This window comes from Tachypleus tridentatus, chromosome 7 (assembly GCF_004210375.1).
Source record: "Tachypleus tridentatus isolate NWPU-2018 chromosome 7, ASM421037v1, whole genome shotgun sequence".
Classification (NCBI taxonomy): domain Eukaryota; kingdom Metazoa; phylum Arthropoda; class Merostomata; order Xiphosura; family Limulidae; genus Tachypleus; species Tachypleus tridentatus.
Genome location: NC_134831.1, coordinates 142,599,933 through 142,621,005, shown reverse-complemented (window position 1 = coordinate 142,621,005; position 21,073 = coordinate 142,599,933). Strand labels below are relative to the sequence as shown.

At 32.8% G+C, this 21,073-nt stretch overlaps 2 protein-coding genes across 2 annotated transcripts; one reads left to right on the top strand and one right to left on the bottom strand.

Moving 5' to 3' along the window:
- Positions 1-352: 352 nt before the first annotated feature.
- On the top strand, positions 353-1,265 carry LOC143258149 (uncharacterized). Its single transcript, XM_076517162.1, has 2 exons — positions 353-411; positions 789-1,265. Exons 1-2 carry the CDS (start codon positions 400-402, stop codon positions 1,188-1,190), a joined length of 414 nt encoding a protein of 137 aa, XP_076373277.1. The 5' UTR covers positions 353-399; the 3' UTR covers positions 1,191-1,265.
- A 2,289-nt stretch (positions 1,266-3,554) lies between these two features.
- Positions 3,555-9,923, bottom strand: LOC143257825 (uncharacterized). Its single transcript, XM_076516853.1, has 2 exons — positions 9,798-9,923; positions 3,555-3,965 (listed from the first exon to the last, which is right to left on the bottom strand). The coding sequence occupies exons 1-2, from the start codon at positions 9,864-9,866 to the stop codon at positions 3,555-3,557; spliced, it is 480 nt and encodes a 159-aa protein (XP_076372968.1). The 5' UTR covers positions 9,867-9,923.
- Between the last annotated feature and the right edge of the window lie 11,150 nt (positions 9,924-21,073).

The window sequence follows — 21,073 nt, the reverse complement described above, 5'->3', positions numbered from 1 at the left end:
ATGCATTGTATCGGTATTTGAAGAAAATTAATACATTCAATAAAAGTTCAGTGAAAAATACTCAAAAACAGACATAATAAAACAACGTTGCTAAAATCGTTATTTTCTCCTAAAGCAGACGGAAGTGCACTTACTATTAAGCTAATCCACGTTGATATTAATAAGAAAGTTATTGAAAATGAACAGAAAAATACAACTGGTACTCAATAACCTGAATAAAACAAGCGAGAAAAAAAGTCGATAACCTTCAACGATGGGCGTGAACTATGAAAACGATTTAAGGAACATACTGACATCTAACAAAACAAGTTTAACAAGAGCTCGAAGACACTATAAAAGGACCGAGGAGCAAGCGAACAGTACAGTTTTCTTCCAGATCTGAAAACAGCAGCACAAACCATGAAATTTCTTGTAAGTGATCATTTAATATTACATCAAGTTTAAGCTATTTAAATGAAATCTATGGAGATTTATAAGCGAAAATTTCAACTTGCCAATATCTCTTTTTATTCAAAATTTTCTCTGTTGTTTCAAATTTTGCTTTTCAGTTGAAATAAAGATGACAATAAATAGTATATACATATGTATTTTATTATTTACTAACATAAGAGAAAAGTAAATTGTTTGGAAACAGTAATTATGTATAACTTCAACTTTCCTATTTCAACTAAAGTATTAGTCAAACTAAACAGTAACATTTAGTTTTTATTATTTATCAGAATAAGAGGAATGTCAGTATAACCTTTATAAAATATTTATTATCTTAATATCTATTATTTTACGTCTAGATCGTTTTTCTCGGTCTTCTGGCCTACACCCATGCTGGTCTGCTAGGCGCTGGTCTTGTTGGTCCAGCTGGTGTTGCACCTGTTGCTGTCGCTCCCGCTGCTGTTGCTCGTGTTGCCGTAGCTCCCGCTGCCGTAGCACCTGTCGCTGCTTTTGACGCAACTGGCGCTGTTGCCGCTGCTCAAGGTTTGGCTGCACGTGGCATTCCCGTTGGACGAGCTGCTGCCTCCGTCACACGTATCAACCACGGTGGTGTAGGCTTGGGTCTTGGAGTTGGTGCCCACGGACTAGGTCTGGGAGGCCTCGGATTTGGCTATGGTCTGGGAGGACTGGGATATGGATATGGTCTGGGAGGTCTAGGATATGGCTATGGTGTCGGCTTAGGAAAAGCTTTATTACATTAAAGCCTCTGCTTTGACATAAGGTAAAATTTTTTAATGAAACAAAAATGTACCTACTTCATAATGTTCGCTTTTCTCGGCTACGAATTTTATTATGTCATCAGTTTTGAGTGAGTAATATTTAAAAAGTAAAGTGTACATTATTATTTAAGTAAGTCATAAAGTACTTTTTATAATCACTAGTGAAACGTTAAGTGTAATAAAATAGTCTTTGTACCTTTGCACTTAAACTCTACAAAAAATTGATCAATAATCATAAAAATCCATATTTTGTTACTAAAATATGTCTTTTATTTTAAATTTCAACATTTTATATCTGCTGTCGTCTACTGAATTTTCGGTGCTGATCCTCTGATCTTTGGGGGGTGTAAATTAATTAGTGAATCTATTTCAATAAACATTTGCAACTTAATATTGCTTTCCTTATATTTCTTTTTTCCACGACACTATAGCAACAATATAAAGAAAATGATAAAACACGAATTATTGTTTTATGTTATTGTTAGTAGAAGATACTTTTGTTTCCACACAGTATACCCTGTCACAGCTGTTTTAAAAATTACCTTCATGTCGCATTATAGTGTATAGAGTGATTCCTGTAACACTTCTTGTGGCAAATGGTGAACAGCGAGTACAAAGTACGAATATCCCGCAAAACTTGATAGAATAATGTCTCGAAAATTATCTTCACATATTCACTTATTAATATAATTCAAGTATAATTATTTTGTCAGATGGATTTAAGAACACAACATTCATAGATAAATTATATCTGTGACTTTAGATCACAAATAACAAAATCTACATTCTTAAATTAATTACTGCACCAATTATGCTTCACACCAATAAGCATGAGTCCTAAAAAAGAATTTAAAATAGGTATTATTGGTGTATATAAATCTCATGAAAGAGGAGGAACACTACATGTAACTCTTGGTACGCACAACATTAAATAACAGTAAAGCATTCGTTGGCAGGGTTATTTGAAACAGTATATTTGTACGGAATTTATAAAATACTAAATACAGTTTTGGAATTATTACATTAATATTTTTAAATTAGCCTTTTAAGTAGATGCTTATTTCGTAGAAAGACAGTGATATCATAAGTTAATCCAGAATATAATTTGTAAAAAATTTGATTTCATAGAATTGAAGTTTTACTACAATGTGTATAAGTAATTGTACATGTAATTATAGTAATAATATAAAATAAAATTTTTTAAATTTAGACATCTTCTAACAAGAAGCACCACAACTCATTAATAAATTACACGGTTGGTCTCCTGTACTTCGATATTAAAAAAGTCAAGTTTCAACAATTATGTGGGTGTAATGGAATCAAAACCAACATTCATCCAGCCTGAGATTTTAAACCACTTACAGAATATTCAAGTGTTTTAATGAATACTGAAAATGAATTACGTACTCGTTACTAAACTTAAACACGTTATCGATCACTTAGAAGTTAAGTAAACTCATAACGTCAAAACAATTGTAATAACCCACAATAACATATCATTCCATATTGAGTAAACCATACCACCTAATGCCAAATAGAGAATAAACCACATTTACAGTATGGAGTGGACTTCATTGCAATGCATATACAAATCGACCGACAAAAATAATATCAATTACTGATTAGAGAAACCTACTTGCATAAACTAGAACAACTACTAAACCTTTGTTATGTTCTATAAGCTTTACTTGTAGATCTGGTTATTGCTCTCGGTATCGTTGAAATAATAAATAAGATTTAAATTAAGATTCATAACATTCGAATCACACCTTAAATAAAAATAAACTCTTCTCTTGAGATGGATTGTTAAACAAACTACAATAATAGCAATCCCGTTCGACTAGAAAATTCTCAGTTGTTTCAACGGATTTGTTTATAACTTTGTGTCGCTATTCGTAGATAATTATAGTTAAAACAGAAATAGCGGCGTTAACGATAGTTCTTAAGTATGGTGATCAGAATGAAAACGAATATCTACTTCCAAAGGTAAGAAGGGATCTCGAACATTTTTCTTATAAGATGTTATTAACTGAGGTGTATAAGCAAGTTATACTAAAGATGAAAACATTTTCACTAAAAATGTTTTCAGTTTACCTTCAAGAAGCTACGTTCTATTTACTATTTTAATTAAATAAGAATGACAACTTACAGTATAAATTCTTTTTTCTTCATTTCTTGCAGTTAAGCACGAAACTGAGCAATGAACTATACTGCGCTCTGCTTAACAAGGGTACTGAAACGAGTTTCTATCATTGTTCATTGCCTAGACATACCGTTATGCCAATGGAGGACAAAATTATTTCCAACATTTCGCAGAATAACATATATTTCATCGTATAGGTTTTCCTAAGCCGAGACCATATAGCCATATCCTCTTCTTCCGAGACCATATCCCAGTCCTCCAAGAACATATCCATATCCTCTTCTTCCGAGACCATATCCCAGTCCTCCCAGACCATAGCCAAATCCGAGGCCTCCCAGACTTAGTCCGTGGGCACCAACTATAAGACCCAAACCTAAACCACCGTGGTGGATACGGGTGACGGAGGCAGCAGCTCGTCCAACGGAAATGCCACGTGCATCCAAACCTTGAGCAGCGGCAACAGCTCCAGTTGCATGAAAGGCAGCGGCAGGTGCTACGGCAACACGAGCAACAGCAGCGGGAGCGACAGCAACAGGAGCAACACCACCTGGACGAACAAGACCAGCGCCTAGCAGACCAGCATTGGTGTAGGCCAGAAGACCGAGAAAAACGATCTAGACGTAAAATTATAGATATTAAGATAATAAATATTTTATCAAGGTTATACTGACATTCCTCATATTCTGATAAATAATAAAAACTAAATGTTACTGTTTAGTTTGACTAATACTTTAGTTGAAATAGGAAAGTTGAAGTTATATATAGTTACTGTTTCCAAACAATTTACTTTCCTCTTATGTTAGTAAATAATAAGATACATATGTATATACTATTTATTGTCATCTTTATTTCAACTGAAAAGCAAAATTTGAAACAACAGAGAAAATTTTGAATAACAAGAGATATTGGTAAGTTGAAAATTTCGCTTATAAATCTCCGTAGATTTCATCTAATTAGCTTAATCCCAATGTAATATTAAATGATCACTTACAAGAAATTTCATGGTTTGTGCTACTGTTTTCTGATCTGGAAGAAAACTGTACTCTTCACTTGCTTCTCGGTCCTTTTATAGTGTCTTCGAGCTCTTGTTAAACTTGTTCTGTTAAATATCAGAATGTTCTTTAAATCGTTTTCATAGTTCACGCCCATCGTTGAAGAATATCGACTTTTTTCTCTCTTGTTTTATTCAGGTTATTGAGTACCAGTTGTATTTTTGTGTTAATTTTCAATAACTTTCTTATTAATATCAAAGTGGATTAGCTTAATAGTAAGTGCACCTTAGTTTGCTTCACGAAAAAATAACGATTTTAGCAATGTTGTTTTATCATGTCCGTTTCTAAGTATCTTTCACTGAACTTTTATTGAATGTTTTATTTTTCCTTCAAATACCGATACAATGCATAATATGAGCATACAGAGTTAATTGAATGGTTTGGAGAATTTTTTGTTTATTGAATGTCGTAGAATAATACTCGAGGAATATTCTTTGAAGTGTTAAACTAGAGGGAAGGTAGATCCTTCCATACCATCCATTGCCATTCTTTGGGTTACTCTTTCCCAAATAACAATGGGACTGACTGTCATTTTATAATACTATAACATATGTGATGGACTTTGAATCTGTTCATTGCGAGGCAAGCGCTCTTATCACATGTTTAGGTTTCAAAGTAGACAAGAACTAACTCGTAAAGAAGATATAAACTTGTTATTTTAATTTCGTGCCTATCCTCTTTCTTTTTTTCTGTGAACGTTTCTGGTTTAACTTTACTACCTTTATTTTTATAAATTGCTATTTTACTTAATCAATTTTTATCCTTTTTACTTAATGAATACAATTGGGAAAACAAATCACCATAATCATGTCAACGTTTGTCTTATCTGATATCGAGGTCCTCTTTACGTTTGTCTTTGTTTTTAAACTTCGCACAAAGCTACTCGACAGCTATCTTTGCTAGCCGTTCCTAATTTAGCAGTGTAAGACTAGAGAGAAGGCAGCTAGTCATCACTACTCCCACCGCCAATTCTTAAGCTACTCTTTTGCCAACGAATAGTGGAATTAACCGTCACGTTATAACGCCCACACGGCTAGGAGGGCGAGTATGTTTGACACGACTCGGGCGCGAACCCTCGTCCCTCAGATTACGAAGCGTACGCTTTAACGCGCTATGCCATGCCGGGCCACGTTTGTTTTATCTGATAGCGAGGTCATCTTTACGAGCCACTTGCTTCCCTTTCTCATTTGGGCCTGGTGTGGCCAAGTGGTGAGGGAGGTGAACTCGTCAGCTGAGGAAAGCAAGAAACATCATCACCATTTTTTAGTTGTGTCGGTAGGTGGTGACGACTAGTTGCCTTCCCACTATTCTTTCACTAATAAATTGGGGTCTCTTTTTAACTATATAAATTGAAATAAATGTTATTCTTCCAACTACGTGAAAACAACTACATTTTCATATTATTATTATAATATTGGAAATTAATGCATTAAACTTGAATTAAATATTCGACTAGTGCCATTACTTTTCTTTTTTGTCCTAGTAAACGTTGAACTTAATTCAAACACCTGTTTTTAAAAGGACTTTATTCATGGCGAATAACGTGATTCTTTTGGATAATTCAGGGTGTTTACCCGAACTGAGCCCCATTAAAAATGTTTGGGGGTGGACTGCAAGGGATGTCTATAGAATAATAAAATGTTATCTTGTTTATTTTTTATTTAATGCATAAAATTCGGTAAACAAATCACCATAACCATGCAAACCTTTATCTTATTTGGTTGTGAGGTCGTCTTTTCGAGTCACTTGCTTCCATTTCTTATTCGTGCATGGCATGGCTAAGAGGTACAAGCGGTTGAGTCGTCAGCTGAGAATCGCTGGTTCCTTCTCTCGTTACACCAAACACACTCGCCCCTTTTTTTCTTGTATGTGTTATAAATTTACAGTCCATCCCACTGTTCGTTGGTAAAATACCAGTGATAGGGTTGGCAATAGGTGGTAACGACTAGTTGCCTTTACTCTATTTTTACCCTGCTAAATTAGGGACAGGTAGCCCAAATACCCTTCGTGTAGCTTTGAACGAAATTTGAATACAAATAAACATATCATTTATGCTCGTACATTTTAATCATGAAGACGTTAAAATTTTCTTGTGAATTCTTCTATTCTTTGGTAAAATAACAGTCCCAGGGTTGGCGGTAAGTGATTAGGAATACTTGCCTTCCTTCTATTCGTTCTCTGCTAAATTGGGATTGGATAACGAAGACACATCTTGTGTAGCTTTGCGTGACATTCAAAATATTCCATTTGTTCCTATCAGCTATGACATTTTCCTCTTCAACAACGCAATTTTCCGTCTATTATCTGATGATGTCAAACCGTTTAGTATTTAGTCGTTTTCGTTTTTTCCCCCTTGAGTTTTATCAATCTCTCTGACTATGTTAACAAAGTACTTTTCTTATTTTTTGCATCATGTGTCCACATTACCGAACATGGCGCTCTCTGATGTATGTATCGATTCAATCTTTTACTATAACGGTACACTTTCACTACTGCATTTTAAATTCTATTCTATGTGACGTTTGCACATTTTATGTTCCACTGAGTAAGCTTTACATCGAGACATTATGGCTAATGGTACCAATGATTTGTACAATATTCCTTTCAATTTCACAGACATATTTTGTTTACATATAACTTTAGATACGAACGACATTTCATATATTTTTTTCTATCCCTGCTTTCACAACTTTCTAAATTCTTCTATAACACTGTAATAATATATATTGATACATTTTTAATCAGTCGCTACAGTTTATCAATGTTAGCAGTTCTACTGTTTTGTAGATCATGACAAAAACTACATTCTACGTCCTAAGAGCAAATATTAGAATATGTTTAGAACACACAAACCATTAATACTATTTTTTTTTTTTGCTTAAGCAAGAATCAGCACATTGAACAAATGTTCATGATTAAAAGATAGATCTATAGTGATTATTTTTGAAGTAACAACTTCACAGCCTGAGTGAATTACATGATGAGACTTTGGAATGAAAATATTCACCCGACAACTAACATCATATGGAAATTTTAGTAAGAATTGGGACTTGAAAATAACTTGATTGGATAAAAAAAAAAAGATAGATGCAAGGATTTGTTGACATTTTTAACTAAATTTCTAAGCATTATTTAATTCGAGTATACTTTAGTGAATCATATCAAATATTTGAGGACTGGGAAGGCCAGATGGTTAAAACACTCCATAATATGTTCCTTTCGTTATAATAACCTTTGAAATTTATGAATAAAATTTGAATAAAATTTTTTTTATAAATAAAAATAAAAATTTAATTAAAATAAATACAAAATAAAAACTCAAGAATACTTTAGTAAATCATGTCAAATATTTGGGGCCTGTTACAGCCGAATAGTTAAAAGACTGAATTCGTTATATGAAAGTCGTCCTTTCAGCTGTGGAACCGTTGCCATGTTATGGTCAATAGCATTATTCGTCAGTAAAACAGTAGGCCAAGTGTTGATGGTGGGTGATGATGACAGTAGTGTTACCTTCCATCTAGTTTTAAACTGCTAAATTAGGGACAACTACCGCAAATAGCCCTCGTATAGCTTTGAGCGAAATTAAAAACAAATCAAATATTCATGATGTTATTTTTTCTTTTTGCTGATCTTTGTAAAGAACTTTGTGTTTATGTTTTCTAGTTCTAATTAGATGTATCTTATAATAAATACGTGCGTCTGTATATTTCTTTTTGTTATTAAATACAAAGCGACGCAATGGGCTATTTGTTTTGTCATATTAGTTTTGTCTAGTTTCTCACGATCGTATTATTTGTGGTTTAGCATTTAAATTTGTTGCTACGATGAACATTAATAATAATTTCGTTTTGGCTAGTTGTAACAGTGAAAAATCTTATAAATGAAAAAAAATTGTAAAGCGTACTCTTTTTTTACTATTGTTTACCGTGATTTATTTGCTGTAAAAGAAAAGTGTAAAAAAAGAAAAAATCGCAGTGTGCTCTTTTATTATTGTTTATTGAGATTTACTTGTTGTAACAGAAAACTCTAACAATGAAAGAATATCGTAATTCGCGTTCTTTTTTATTATTTTTGTTTATTTAGATTTATTAAGTAACCAGAGATAAGGTGAACGAATATGATAAATGAACAACAACAACTGAAGAAAAAGCTTGTATGTTCATTCGGTGAAAGCCTTTTAGCAGAGAAGTCTCCGTTTTCCTTTTGACTCATAGTCTACATATAGTCCACGTGTCTCTCTAACAATATAAAATCAATTGAATGTTCTTCCTTTAACTACGTGAAAACAACCAAATGTTCATATTGTTATAATAACTTTGGAAATTTATGCATAAAACTTGAATTAAGAATTCGCCATTGCTTTTCTTTTTGTTCTAGTATATGTTGAATATAATTCAAACACCTGTTTTCTGTTTGAACTACTTGGTTTGTTTGTGTAATTAAACACGTTTCTTGTATCATTAAAATTGGTGCAGCACTGTTTATTTCTTCGTATATATTTTTTTTTTTGTAGAATCAGTATTTTGAGCGAAAGTGGCTGATCTTCACTGGAATTTTAAGCTTGGCCATTAGTAAATATACCACGGGAACAATCATATATATGATATCAATTAAACAGCAAAAGTTTCCGCTCACGGCAATCGTGTCATTTATTTTGTTTATTTCAAGAGGGAAGTTGCAATATGTGTGCACGTCCTTCGCCACGCACATCTACAGAATATTTGTTAAGAATTTCTTTAGACATTTGCTCTAACCGACCAATTTCTTTTTATAAGTCTAAGTATATTGTATAACTTTTACGTGTGATAAAGAACTCCTGAAAAACGGAGGCAGTGAAATAGAATCGTTCCATTGTGGTTTATATAAAAATATACACCGTTCATTTAAAATTTAAAGCCAATTACTTAATATAATTGTGAAACGAAAGTTCACGACAATCCTAAAACGACTTTATTTTGTAACAGAATGAAATAGTTTGATACAAAAGAGAGAGCGGCTCCATTGCAAACATGAATAAGTGTTATGTAAAATTGACAAAATACCCGAACTGGAGAACCAGAAATGTTTTTTTTATACGTTTTTAACATTGATTAATATATAGAACAAGTTTTCGTGTCATTCGAAATACAAACAATATATTTTCTTTTCCCATTGATTTAATTTGGTGCATGTTTTCTATTAATTAAAAAGGTTTTTCTTCAGCACAAATAATCTGTAATAATTGGAAAGGGGATTTTGTGTAATAGAATATTAATATTTAGATTATAAATAATATGTAGGCGAGAAGACCGAGAAAAACGATCTAGTAAAAAGAAATAATCTTTTGTTTTATATTTTTATAGAGCTCAAGCGATTTGAACGTCATCGGGCTAAACGTAATAAATTGAAACTTACCAGAGTGTTCATGGTTACTGCTGGTATCTCTAGTTCTCGGAAAGAAATGTGTTGTTTTCTGATTTCCATATCCTTTTATACTCTTATATAGGTTTAGAAAAATGCATATGTTTAGTTCTCCATCCATAATTCATACCTTCCTTTGCAGGTGATCAACTTTTTCTTTCCTTTTTTTTAACTATACATATTGCATGTCCATTCATTTCTGGCTCGTATTTCCACCTTTAGAAATCGCTGATATTTTATTGCGTCAGTCTAATTTACTTTAAGTAAAATATCAGGGTCAACATGCTCTATTGGTACGTTGATTGTAGTACCTTTAGAAATCGCTGATATTTCATTGCGTCAGCCTAATTTACGTTAAGTAAAATATCAGAGTCAACATGCTCTTTTCGTAGTTAACTTGTAGCAACTTTAGAAATCGCTGATATTTTATTGCGTCAGAGTAATTTACGTGAAGTAAAATATCAGGGTCAACATGCTCTATTCGAAAGTTAGCTTGTAGTACTTTTGGCTTGAGCTGTATTGAAATTGAAATTCAACCCAGAATTCTAAAGAAGAAAAAAAAAAAAAACAGCTTTCAATTTTATTTTAGATTTTATACCTGCAACCACTGCATGGTAAGATTGTTTTATAGTATTTTGTTCTTCTAGACTGAGATAATGTTTGAGTAACAACACTTTCGTTATAAACTATTAGACTTATATTAAAATTTTCTTCGATGATAAATATCCACGAATAGTTTACTGGCTCTTTTCTTTGTAGTTAGCTGTATCTTTACTGAGGACCTGTCTTATGTAAACTATTTATTTGCTGTCTTTCCGTTTCCTAATGGTGTTTCTACTTCTCTAATAAAGTGACAGTGCTGTAGAAAAAACACACAAAGGAAAAGAAGAGTCTGATGGAGGTATATTTTAATCTATTTTGTGAATGAAACATTTAAATAGTCAATTACGTGTCTATATTTCACCATTACCTTTCATCACCATTAACTAGATTACTCAGTCTCAGCAAAATTTTATATAAAGAAATAATAATCAGATTTTCTATAATTTTTATTTTGCTTCCTTCATTATTTTCTCGCTGGGAGATCAGAAAATCTTTGAATTCAGAACGTTAAAATCAGGAGTTCGTTTCCCTAATATGGACACACCAGATAGCCGGATGTGGCTTTCTATAACAAAACACTCCAATAACACCATTCTTCATTAATAAGTGAAGGTAAAAACAATATAACTAAAAACTGATAATTTGATAGGAGAATTAGGAATCGTTAAGAAGTACAGAAACAAGTCCAATCAAAATATAAATGTTATATTTTCAAGTCTACAACTAGGGTTTCTAAAAAAGTTAAAAGTAGATTCGATATATTATTTCGAATTAATTCCTAATAATGTTCCTACATTATTTTCTCTAGAATACAAAACCCTATTCGTCTCCACGTTCAAATTATTTGTGCTACAAACATGAACATGAATTAAGATAAATTTTGCACATTTTTCATCTTTCTACTGCTCCATTTAATTTTTTCAATCAACCATTATGTACTGAGCCAGGTGGTTTTGATATTTTATGAGAAAACTGTTTGTCAGGTGTAATTTTAATATTTATAGTGATTTGAGTTTTGATTCATTAAACTGATTCTATACTTACAATATTTACAGAATAGATGGTGGTGACGTATACCACACCAAACATATACCCTTCACCGCTGTTAGAAGCCTGCTTTGTCTTTTCGACCTTCCTTTATCCAAGGAACTTCTTGAAAACGGTATGAATCAGATACAAGTGTTGAATCAAATGACTTAGGTATTGATTGGTCTTCGTATTTAATTTTAATATTGTAATGTTAATTTTCGCATTCTTCTAAATCTTTAGATGAATTAATAGCATGTTTTTGAGCTTCCCGTGCAATTGTGCGATCGTTCATTGTAACAGCTATTTGTTTTAAAAATAATTTCGTATTACAACAAGATGTGTTATTAAACCATTTTGACTATATCTTTTAGTGATTATCCTGTTCTGTACAAATCTAGTCATGTGTGTTGTATTGGGGTTTTTTCAGCCTTGAAACTTTTAAATTTCCTTTGAGCGTCTTAAAATATCAAATTTCACATATTTTAAATAAGCTCGAAAGAAAGATATCTTGTTAAATGATTTAGTTTTGTTAATTAGTTTGTTTATCACACTTGCGCTCAGCGTGGCTAATTTTGAATTGATATACTCATGGAAGACCAAGCTAATGATCAGCGATCACCATTAATAATTTGGCTAATTTTGTCGAGAAGTGGGACTTGACCATCATTTTCGGTCCAGCATGGCCAGATAGTTACGGCACTTGACTTGTAATCACAAGGTCGCGGTTTCGAATCTCTGTCACACAAAACATGTTCGACCTTTCAGATGTGTGGGGCGTTATAAAGTGCGGTCAATTCCACTGTTCGATGATAAAAGAGTAGCCCAAGAGTTGGCGGTGGGTGGTGATGACTAGCTGCCTAGCTTCTAGTTTTAAACTGAAAAATTAGGAACGACAAGAGCAAATAGTCCTCGTGTTGCACGGAATTTTAGTACTGACTTAATATTTTGTGAAATTAACGTTGTTGATATCTTTTCCTTTAGTTATTGTATTCTCCTGAATTTATTTACTAGAATCTCACGTTTCTGAAATGAAAAGTGCTGTTTGTGATGAATTTATTTCTTATATTCAGGAACTTCTGTCCGGATTTCAGTATAAGTCATATTATATCGAAAAATATAATACTTTTCATTACCACCGACGGACATTAAATAAACTAAATGTATGTGGTTTGGTGTTATCCAAATGGAAATTAAAATCGATAATTTCACGTTCTGTCCTATTATTAAAACGAAAGCAGTTACTAAGATAATCATGTAGTGAGCGGAGATTTCAAAATTATGTTTCAACAGCGATTAAAAATTTTAGAGCACGTTAAAGTAGCAGTTTATATACCAGAAACACAAATCTATAACGTTTGAATAAAACGTTTTAAGCCCTGCATGGCCAGGTGATTAAGACACTCGACTCGTAATCTGAAAGTCGTGGGCTCAAATCCACGTCACATCAAATATGCTCGCTGGCCATGATATAAAGCGATACATTAGATCGAAGTTAATACCACCCACTGCTCAACTATTGGGATGCTCTTTAACAACGAAATATGAGATTAATTTTCACATTTGAGCACCCCAGTGATATATTCGGTGACTGGATTCGTACCACCAAGTTGAACATTACGAGCATTATATCATAACAATCAGGATATGCCAGGCTCTCATTGTTTTCCAACTATGAACAAGAATATTTAATCTTTGTGACCAGTAAGTAGCTGAGAAGGAATGTTCAAGGCTCCTCTTTGGTAAGTATCACGTACTTTCACTTGAAGTGTTGAAAGGCCATCTTTAGTTGTTGTCATATTTGTTCGCTTAGACTGTTAAAGGGACTTATTTAGTTCGACTTATTTAGTTATATTTGTTCACATGACCTGGCTAAACGTGATACTAGTCGAAATCTACAGTTTTGTCCTACCGGAACAAGTATGACGTACATATTTTTCTTAAACCTTTATTATAATACTAAATTATTAAAAGTATGTTTATTTGAGAACTAACATTACGTTTGTTGGCATTTAGTAGAACAGAAACTTCACTTATGTTTCGTTGTTTTTCAAAATTACAATGTATGATCTCGCTTTTTCTCTGTGACAGTTTCAATTAGTTTATGTTTTCATTTTTTTACTACACGAATTTTATAACGCCTCGTATTATAGTGAGTTATACTAAACCGTTCCGTTTTGATAATGGTATATTTCTGTCTCCTTCATCTACGTGAGTTGTACTCACAGCATCCTTTTAAAAAGAAAAACAAAAGTAAATAAAACCGATATTACTGTAATCTATTGTTTTTATCTTTTTTCTGAATGAAGTGTATTCTTACTCAAATTACTGAGGTTTGTAAAATCTTGACAGTTACACTAACTACGTTTCATGTCTTCTTCGTAGAAAGTGTTGGTAACCTAATTAACTATGTTTTATGGTAGAATATGTTTTCTGTATAACTTTTGTAAGTGCATTAGTTATGTTAGATTATAGGTGTAAATGAAAAAAATCCAATTTTTCTTAAATAACAGAAGTAAATTTCCCTGTGAAACTATTAAAAATAAAAGGTCCTTTAGCGCAGAAATCCCAATGTGTAGCCTTGTTCTTAACAATAAGAAAAACATATATAGTTTAAAAGTGCACTAATTTAAGTTATAAAATGTGTATTTCTTCATATGGCTCTAATTTCAGATCCTACTTGGTTCTGGTACGTGTGTTTACTCATAAACCGACACTACAGTTTAATTACGACAGCATGAGCAAGTAATGAACATTACAAGACACATAATCCAAAAGGTCAAAAGGTTTTGTTGTCAGAGTGTGTTGGTGTGTTGCTAATAAATTATCATCGAGGTCTAGAAAAGGTTAAATATCCGCTCTTCATTAATCTTTCTCTCTTTTCTGTCTCCTTCTTTCAATCCTGGATAATGTACTAAGAATTCTGCATTATATCCTCTTACATGGCTTGAAAATAAAACCTTGTAACAAACACTATACATGACAGCGTGATCTGTCATATTTCATTAACCGATCACCAGTTCACATGCCTTAAGACTGCACGATCAATATACATGTATTAAACAGAATGTGATCTGGGTTCTTGAGTATACTGCATCAAAGATTCACTGAACTGTGGTCTTTACTTTCCGTACAGAGATGTCTGAGATTCACGAGTTCATATTATGTTTCACAGTTCGTTTTCTATACAATACTTCGTGTACTAACGTGTTTTTTTCTTTACACTGCTTTACGTTTTGTTATAGTTATTGAAACCAGTATTTACTTGAAAAGGCACTAAAATGTGTGGTACAGTTTTTCAATATTTTTTATAGATACAGAAAAACTGAGGTCTTATCTCAGACTACTGAACGATGTATGGTATAACCTGAGTGGTTGTTATTTGGAGAAATGACGACTAAATAAGTGGATGTTTTGTGTTAGAACAATAAAACTATATCTGGAATTTGAATTTTTCTTTTTTAGACATCTGGAGTACTGAAAAATTCGATTTAGAAAAATAAACGAATATTACACGTTTATAATACCTACATGAACTGTTCTTCGGACGATATGTGGTGTCTGTCATAATTTGTGTTCCAACAATAAACCAGTATTACACGTCTTTGATATCCATCTGAGCTGTTCTTTCGATATGTGGTGTCTTTAATAATTTGTGTTCCAAAAATAAACAAGTATTTCATGTCTATTATAGATAACAGGTAGAATTCCTTGAAATTGGTGTAACTCAATGACAGTTGGTGAACTGAAAGGAATATTGATCTATATTTCTATTTCGTTTTGTACTTGTAGAATTATAATACTTTTTAACAATTAAAGAATGCTTTCATAATCACATCTGAGCTTATTTTTCGAAATCATTGCGTGTTAATCATATATGTAACAGTTTTTGCCCTTTTTAATAGTCACTTATTTAGGTTAGAATGGTAGAAGTTCAATAGGTTTCCACATACGATATTCTTAATATGAATGGAACAACCAATACGCTAGCCATGGGTTTAAGGTAAAAGTTACAAATTTCAAGCACAACCTAATATCATTTTCAACTTCTAACTAGAAGGAAGGAAACTTGCAAGTAATACTTACTGTTTGTGTTAGTATTTTAACCTAATAACGTTATTGACAAACACATTTATAAACGACCCTTTATTTTCAAGTGAGTATCGTATTAGCAGCATGTTGCTTGCTCTAACCTTGGACCTTAGAGATCACAGTTCATCACACTAGAATTCGACCGCGTAGACATAGAGTTTTGTATATTGAACAATTACAGCAGTTTCAACACGTTTGAAACTTTCTTGAAATTCAGTGTTTTATTTGATTAGTTCAATCATTATCGTCATTCGCAAAAGCCCTCAAGTGGCATAACGGAATTACAACGCTACAAACTGGGTTTCATGATAAATAGAGTACAGATTGCTCATTGTGTAGCATGGTGTTTAACTTTATATAAACAAGTGAACAAAAAATAATAGCGAAAATGAATTCAACAAAAACGTCATACTACATAAACCTCAAAACGATGACAACGAATGCACCACAGTTCCCGCGTTGTCGTAATGTAAGGTGACACTGCATCTTTTTTCTTTAATATACTGCTAGAGTTCAAAATTCAACTTAACCAAACGACTTACTCAATATTCGTGTTTAATTACCTTCTGTTGATCACATACACCAGCTGTATATTTTGTATTCTTCCAGCTTTCTTACAATTCGCGACAATCTCGCTAAGTTTTTAGATCATAACCTGTTTTAATAGATCCCTAATTTAATATTGACTTAGATAATTAGTTAATCTCAATAATCCTGTTTCGCTGCTACAGCCTACATGTAATGCCTGCAGAGTTTTCACCTAACTTTAAATCCATTACAATTGAAACCTTGAAAGCATTACAACCTCTTATAAAAATCATATTCCTTTATATATATATAAAAATATATAGAAATATATACTATTACCATAAGCCTTAAAGACGTTTTAATTTCATGTTTTTAACGACTTTATACGGTAGACTAAGACATAACATAATAAAGTATTTGTAACAATGCTTATTATGCATTAAGTAGTTTCTGCAAATAAAAAAAGTGAACTCGCAGTTCCACATATTTACTTTTCTTGTTTTGTTTTCAAGTTTTCCTTCTTCTTGCAAATACCGATTTTACGCTTTATTTTCACCTGTGTGTTTTACTATTTCAAACTTAAATTGTTTCTTAATTAACTGAAAACTGTCAACAATGAAACAACAAATTCAAACAATAGTTTTGATTGGAACCGATTTGATTCAGTTAAGAATTGCCATAAGAGTAGATTTTCTCAGGTTTTATGAATCAATTATTTCAAGTTCTAGAAATGAACCAGATTTAGTTACCTATCACAAATTTGAAAAAATATTTGGTATTTTCAAAGGTATGTAACAAAAGAGCTAAATGGCTAGCTAACAGACCTCTGAGGTTTTGTGTGTTTTTGGATTTTGCAAGTGCTATCTGCGCTAGAAGTCTCTAATTTAGCAGTGTAAGACTACAGATATGGCAGCTTGTTATTACCACCCACCACCAACTGTTAGGTTATTCTTACGACTGAAAGGGCGAGCATGTTTTCGTGTGACGGAGATTCGAACTCGTGACCCTCACATTACGATTCGAGAGCCCAAACGACTTGTTTATGCCCTAACGTTTTAAAATTGCCATTTCTTTGTTGAAACTACCAATGTGCAACCTTTCACCATAATCATCATGCCATATCCGGCCCATTGAATAGAAGATAGCAACTACTTTAAATAATGTACTTATGTAAAATAAGAAAAAAATGGCATAAAAAACTGTTTTATATGAATTATTTAGTATTAAGCCTTCCCCCAAACGAAGTTTTTCTTTTGAGGAGTAAATATTTTTTCGAGAAATGGGGATAATTTCTTTTCTGTGTGGATATAGTTCGGGAGATTGATTATAATGTATATTTTAAAATAAATTCTGCCACATTTATATAACAATTTACTACAGTTTTTAAGATTATAGAAACTATGCATTAGCTGTTGAATGAACTCCCTCATCCACCTTGTGGCTCAGCAGTAAGTCAAAAGGTTTATAGCTCTAAAAACGTGATTTTATTGCTTCTGGAAATTCACATTATAAATGACCAATATTTAGTTTTGCACTTAACAACAAAGAAACAATCTGTTAACGTGCTTATAGAATGCTGAATTAGGTTTGTACTAACATACTTACCGTAACTAAGAGAAAGGCTATTAGTGACAGAAATGACGCGAGTTTAAATTAGCCTTAAAATTGTGTTAATTTTGAAAATCTAACACATAATAAAGACTAAGTGCTTAATTATCGTTGAAATTTTGTTTTCACTTTAAGAAGTATATGTTCAGGATATGTTATGTTGTAACAGATTATTAACTGAATATGTAAGGTAATGAAAGAATAACAACAAAATAATATTGTAAACTAATTCTTCGGGACTTGTTATGGAAAATAATAAAACATCGAATATAAGGCCCGGCATGGCCAAGCGTGTTAAGGCGTGCGACTCGTAATCTGGAGATCGTGGGTTCGCATCCCTGACGCGCCAAACATGCTCGCCTTTTCAGCCGTGGGGAAGTTATAATGTGACGGTCAATCCCACTATTCGTTGGTAAAAGAGTAGCTCAAGAGTTGTCGTTGGGTGGTGATGACTAGCTGCCTTCCCTCTAGTCATACACTGCTAAATTAGGGACGGCTAGCACAGATAGCCTTCGAGTAGCTTTGTGCGAAATTCAAAAGAAAGAAACCGGATATAATGGAAAGTATTGAAGAAGATGTGTTTCTAACTATTAATATTCTTCTTCTAAATAAATTAATATTAGGTATAATAAATATTAATTTCTCTGACTTAAGATTGTTACATTCGCTCTTCTATGTGAAAAACATTTTCTCAACCCAAACGAGCCGTTTTTACGTATAAATATCTTGTTTAAATGCTTAAGAATTATCGTGACATCTGGTGAGAACAATGAAACTAACATTCATGGAGCATCGTTTTTCAGGTCTGTTTTTGCTGCTAAGAGTTCATATGATTAGATAGAGAGCTTTTGAAAAACAATTTATTAATGCTGTATTGCTTTAATTTATTTAATAGGAAGGTCTTTTCCGAACATATATTATCTCGAAGAGTTCAAATATCATGAGAGCACTTGCCTTAACATTAAATTTGGAATTTTCTGGATTTCGCTTTAACTTTAAAAGCAAGACATCCTGAAAGTAAAAACTTTATTAAATAATTTTATTAATATTAATAAAAGTTTTAAAATTATATGTGTCTGAAATTAGATAATGATGTTATTTTTCAATATATTGTGTATTTGGTAATTTTCAACCTTGTGTGATACGCAACTTTAAGGATTAGGTCGACGAGTAGGCATGGCCAGGTGGTTAATGCACACGACTCGTAATTCGATGGTCGCGGGTTCAAATACCCGTCACAACAACCATGCTTACTCTTTCAGTTTTGTGAGTGTTATAATGTTACGGTCAATGAGTAGCTCAAGAATTGACGGTTGGTGAGTAGTGATGACTAGCTGCCTTCCCTGTAGTCTTACCATGTTAAATTAGGAACGGTTAGCGTAGATAGCCCTAGAGTGGCGTTGCGCGAAATTCGATAGCAATAAGTAGGATGAGGTAATTGCAGGTGATAAAATTACTAGTGATACCTTCGTCATGTGATTATGTACTTTCATCATGGATGCAAGATGAAACAAAATAGAATCACGGATTATAAGTTTTAACTATTTGTTAACCCTATATTTTGTATAAGTAGAATAACGGGTATTATCATGATCGCTCTAACTGTGCCTTGACTACCCGTATATAAAGTATGAAGAGCATTAAGAGCTTTTATTCATTTAGGTTGAGAACCTTCCTTCCTTAATCAAAATAAGAGGGAAGTATTGAACACGTCTTTATTCAGAAATTAACTCTTAAGTGACATAACAATAAAAATGGTATACAACTACAACTATGAATTAACAGTTTGTCAAGGAAAGATATTGGTTTGTTATTTTAATTATAACAAGCTTTCTACGATTATTAAGCCAAACTACACATGTGAATTATAACTAGTCTCTAAGGAAGAGAAAGTTAATTAATAGCAAACACATCATAAAGTTAGAAAACCTTTAAGTTTAATTGGAATGAACGAATAAAAAACAAAATTGAGCAGCATAATAAAAAGCATTATAAAAAAGAAAGTTAACTTATTTGGGCAAATAATTGCAGATACCCAAACATGTTAGAAACAAGTTGCTATCTAATTCTTTAGGAACTGAACCTGTGTCAGTTCTCTTTAGCTCTCTATTGCACAGTGGTATGTCTGCAATTTCTAACCGCTAGAAACCGAGTTTCGACACCTATGGTATGGTCTTAAACTTTTGACCAGCTAGTATTTGGGCTAATTTCATAATTTTCACATCTACCCCATTAAATGCTGAATACGTTTTTATTTTTATGTCTTCTTATAGCAAAATCACCGAGGGGAATCGAACCCTTGATTTTAGCGTTGTAAATCCGGCAGTACTTGCGGAGGACTTCGTTTTCGAAGCTCTATTGCAATTAGTGGTTGAGTCTAACAACACAAAATACATATGTTTTCTCTATGTTCATTATCCTTAACAGATAGTAGTGTATATATCTTTATTTTATTATCCTCTTCGTGCCTAATGTTTTGCTTTCTTTCAGTTTTTCTGTGAACGTTTCTGGTTTTAAATTTATTACCTCTCTCTTTATAAATGTCTATTTCACATCATGAAATTTTATACTGTTTACTTTTATTTAATGAATAAAATTCAGAAAACAAATCAACATAACCATGTCAACGTTTATCTTATTTGGTTCTGATGTCGTCTTTACGAGCCATTTCTTTCCATTTCTTATCCGTGACTGGCATGGCTAAGAGGTACGGGCGGTTGAGTCGTCAGCTTAGAAGGATAGGTTCTTTTTCCCGTCACACCAAACATACTCATCGGTTTTACTCGTGGACGTGTTACAAAATTACAGTTAATCCCACTATGTGTTAGTAAAATAGCAGCCAAACGGTTGGCAATAGGTGGTAACGACTAGTTGCCTTTCATCTCTTTATACAGTGGTAAATTAGCTTAAGTATCGGTCTTGTAGCTTTGCGCGAAACTCAAAACAAACAAATATACCAAGTATGCTCGCCCATTTCTGTCGGGGAGGTGTTATAATGGTCTAGTGAATTCTACTATTCTTTGGTAAAATAACATTAACAAAGACAGCGGTAAGTGTTCAGGAATACTTGCCTTCCTTCTATTCTTTCTCTGCGAAATTGGGGTTGGTTAACGAAGACAGCTTTTATGTAGGTTTGCGTGGAATTCGAAATGAACCATTTGTTTCGATCAGTTATGACATTTTCACCTTCAATAATGCAATTTTCCGTGTATTTTCTAATCTACATTAGAATCTAATGTATTTTCTATATTTTAAATTCTATTCTATGTGAAGTTTACACCTTTTATCTCCCACTGAGTAATCTTTACACCCAAACTTTATGGCTAATGGTACCAATGTTTTGTACAATATTCCTTTCAATATCACAGACATCTTTTGTTTACCTGTGACCTTAGATACGAACAACATTTCAT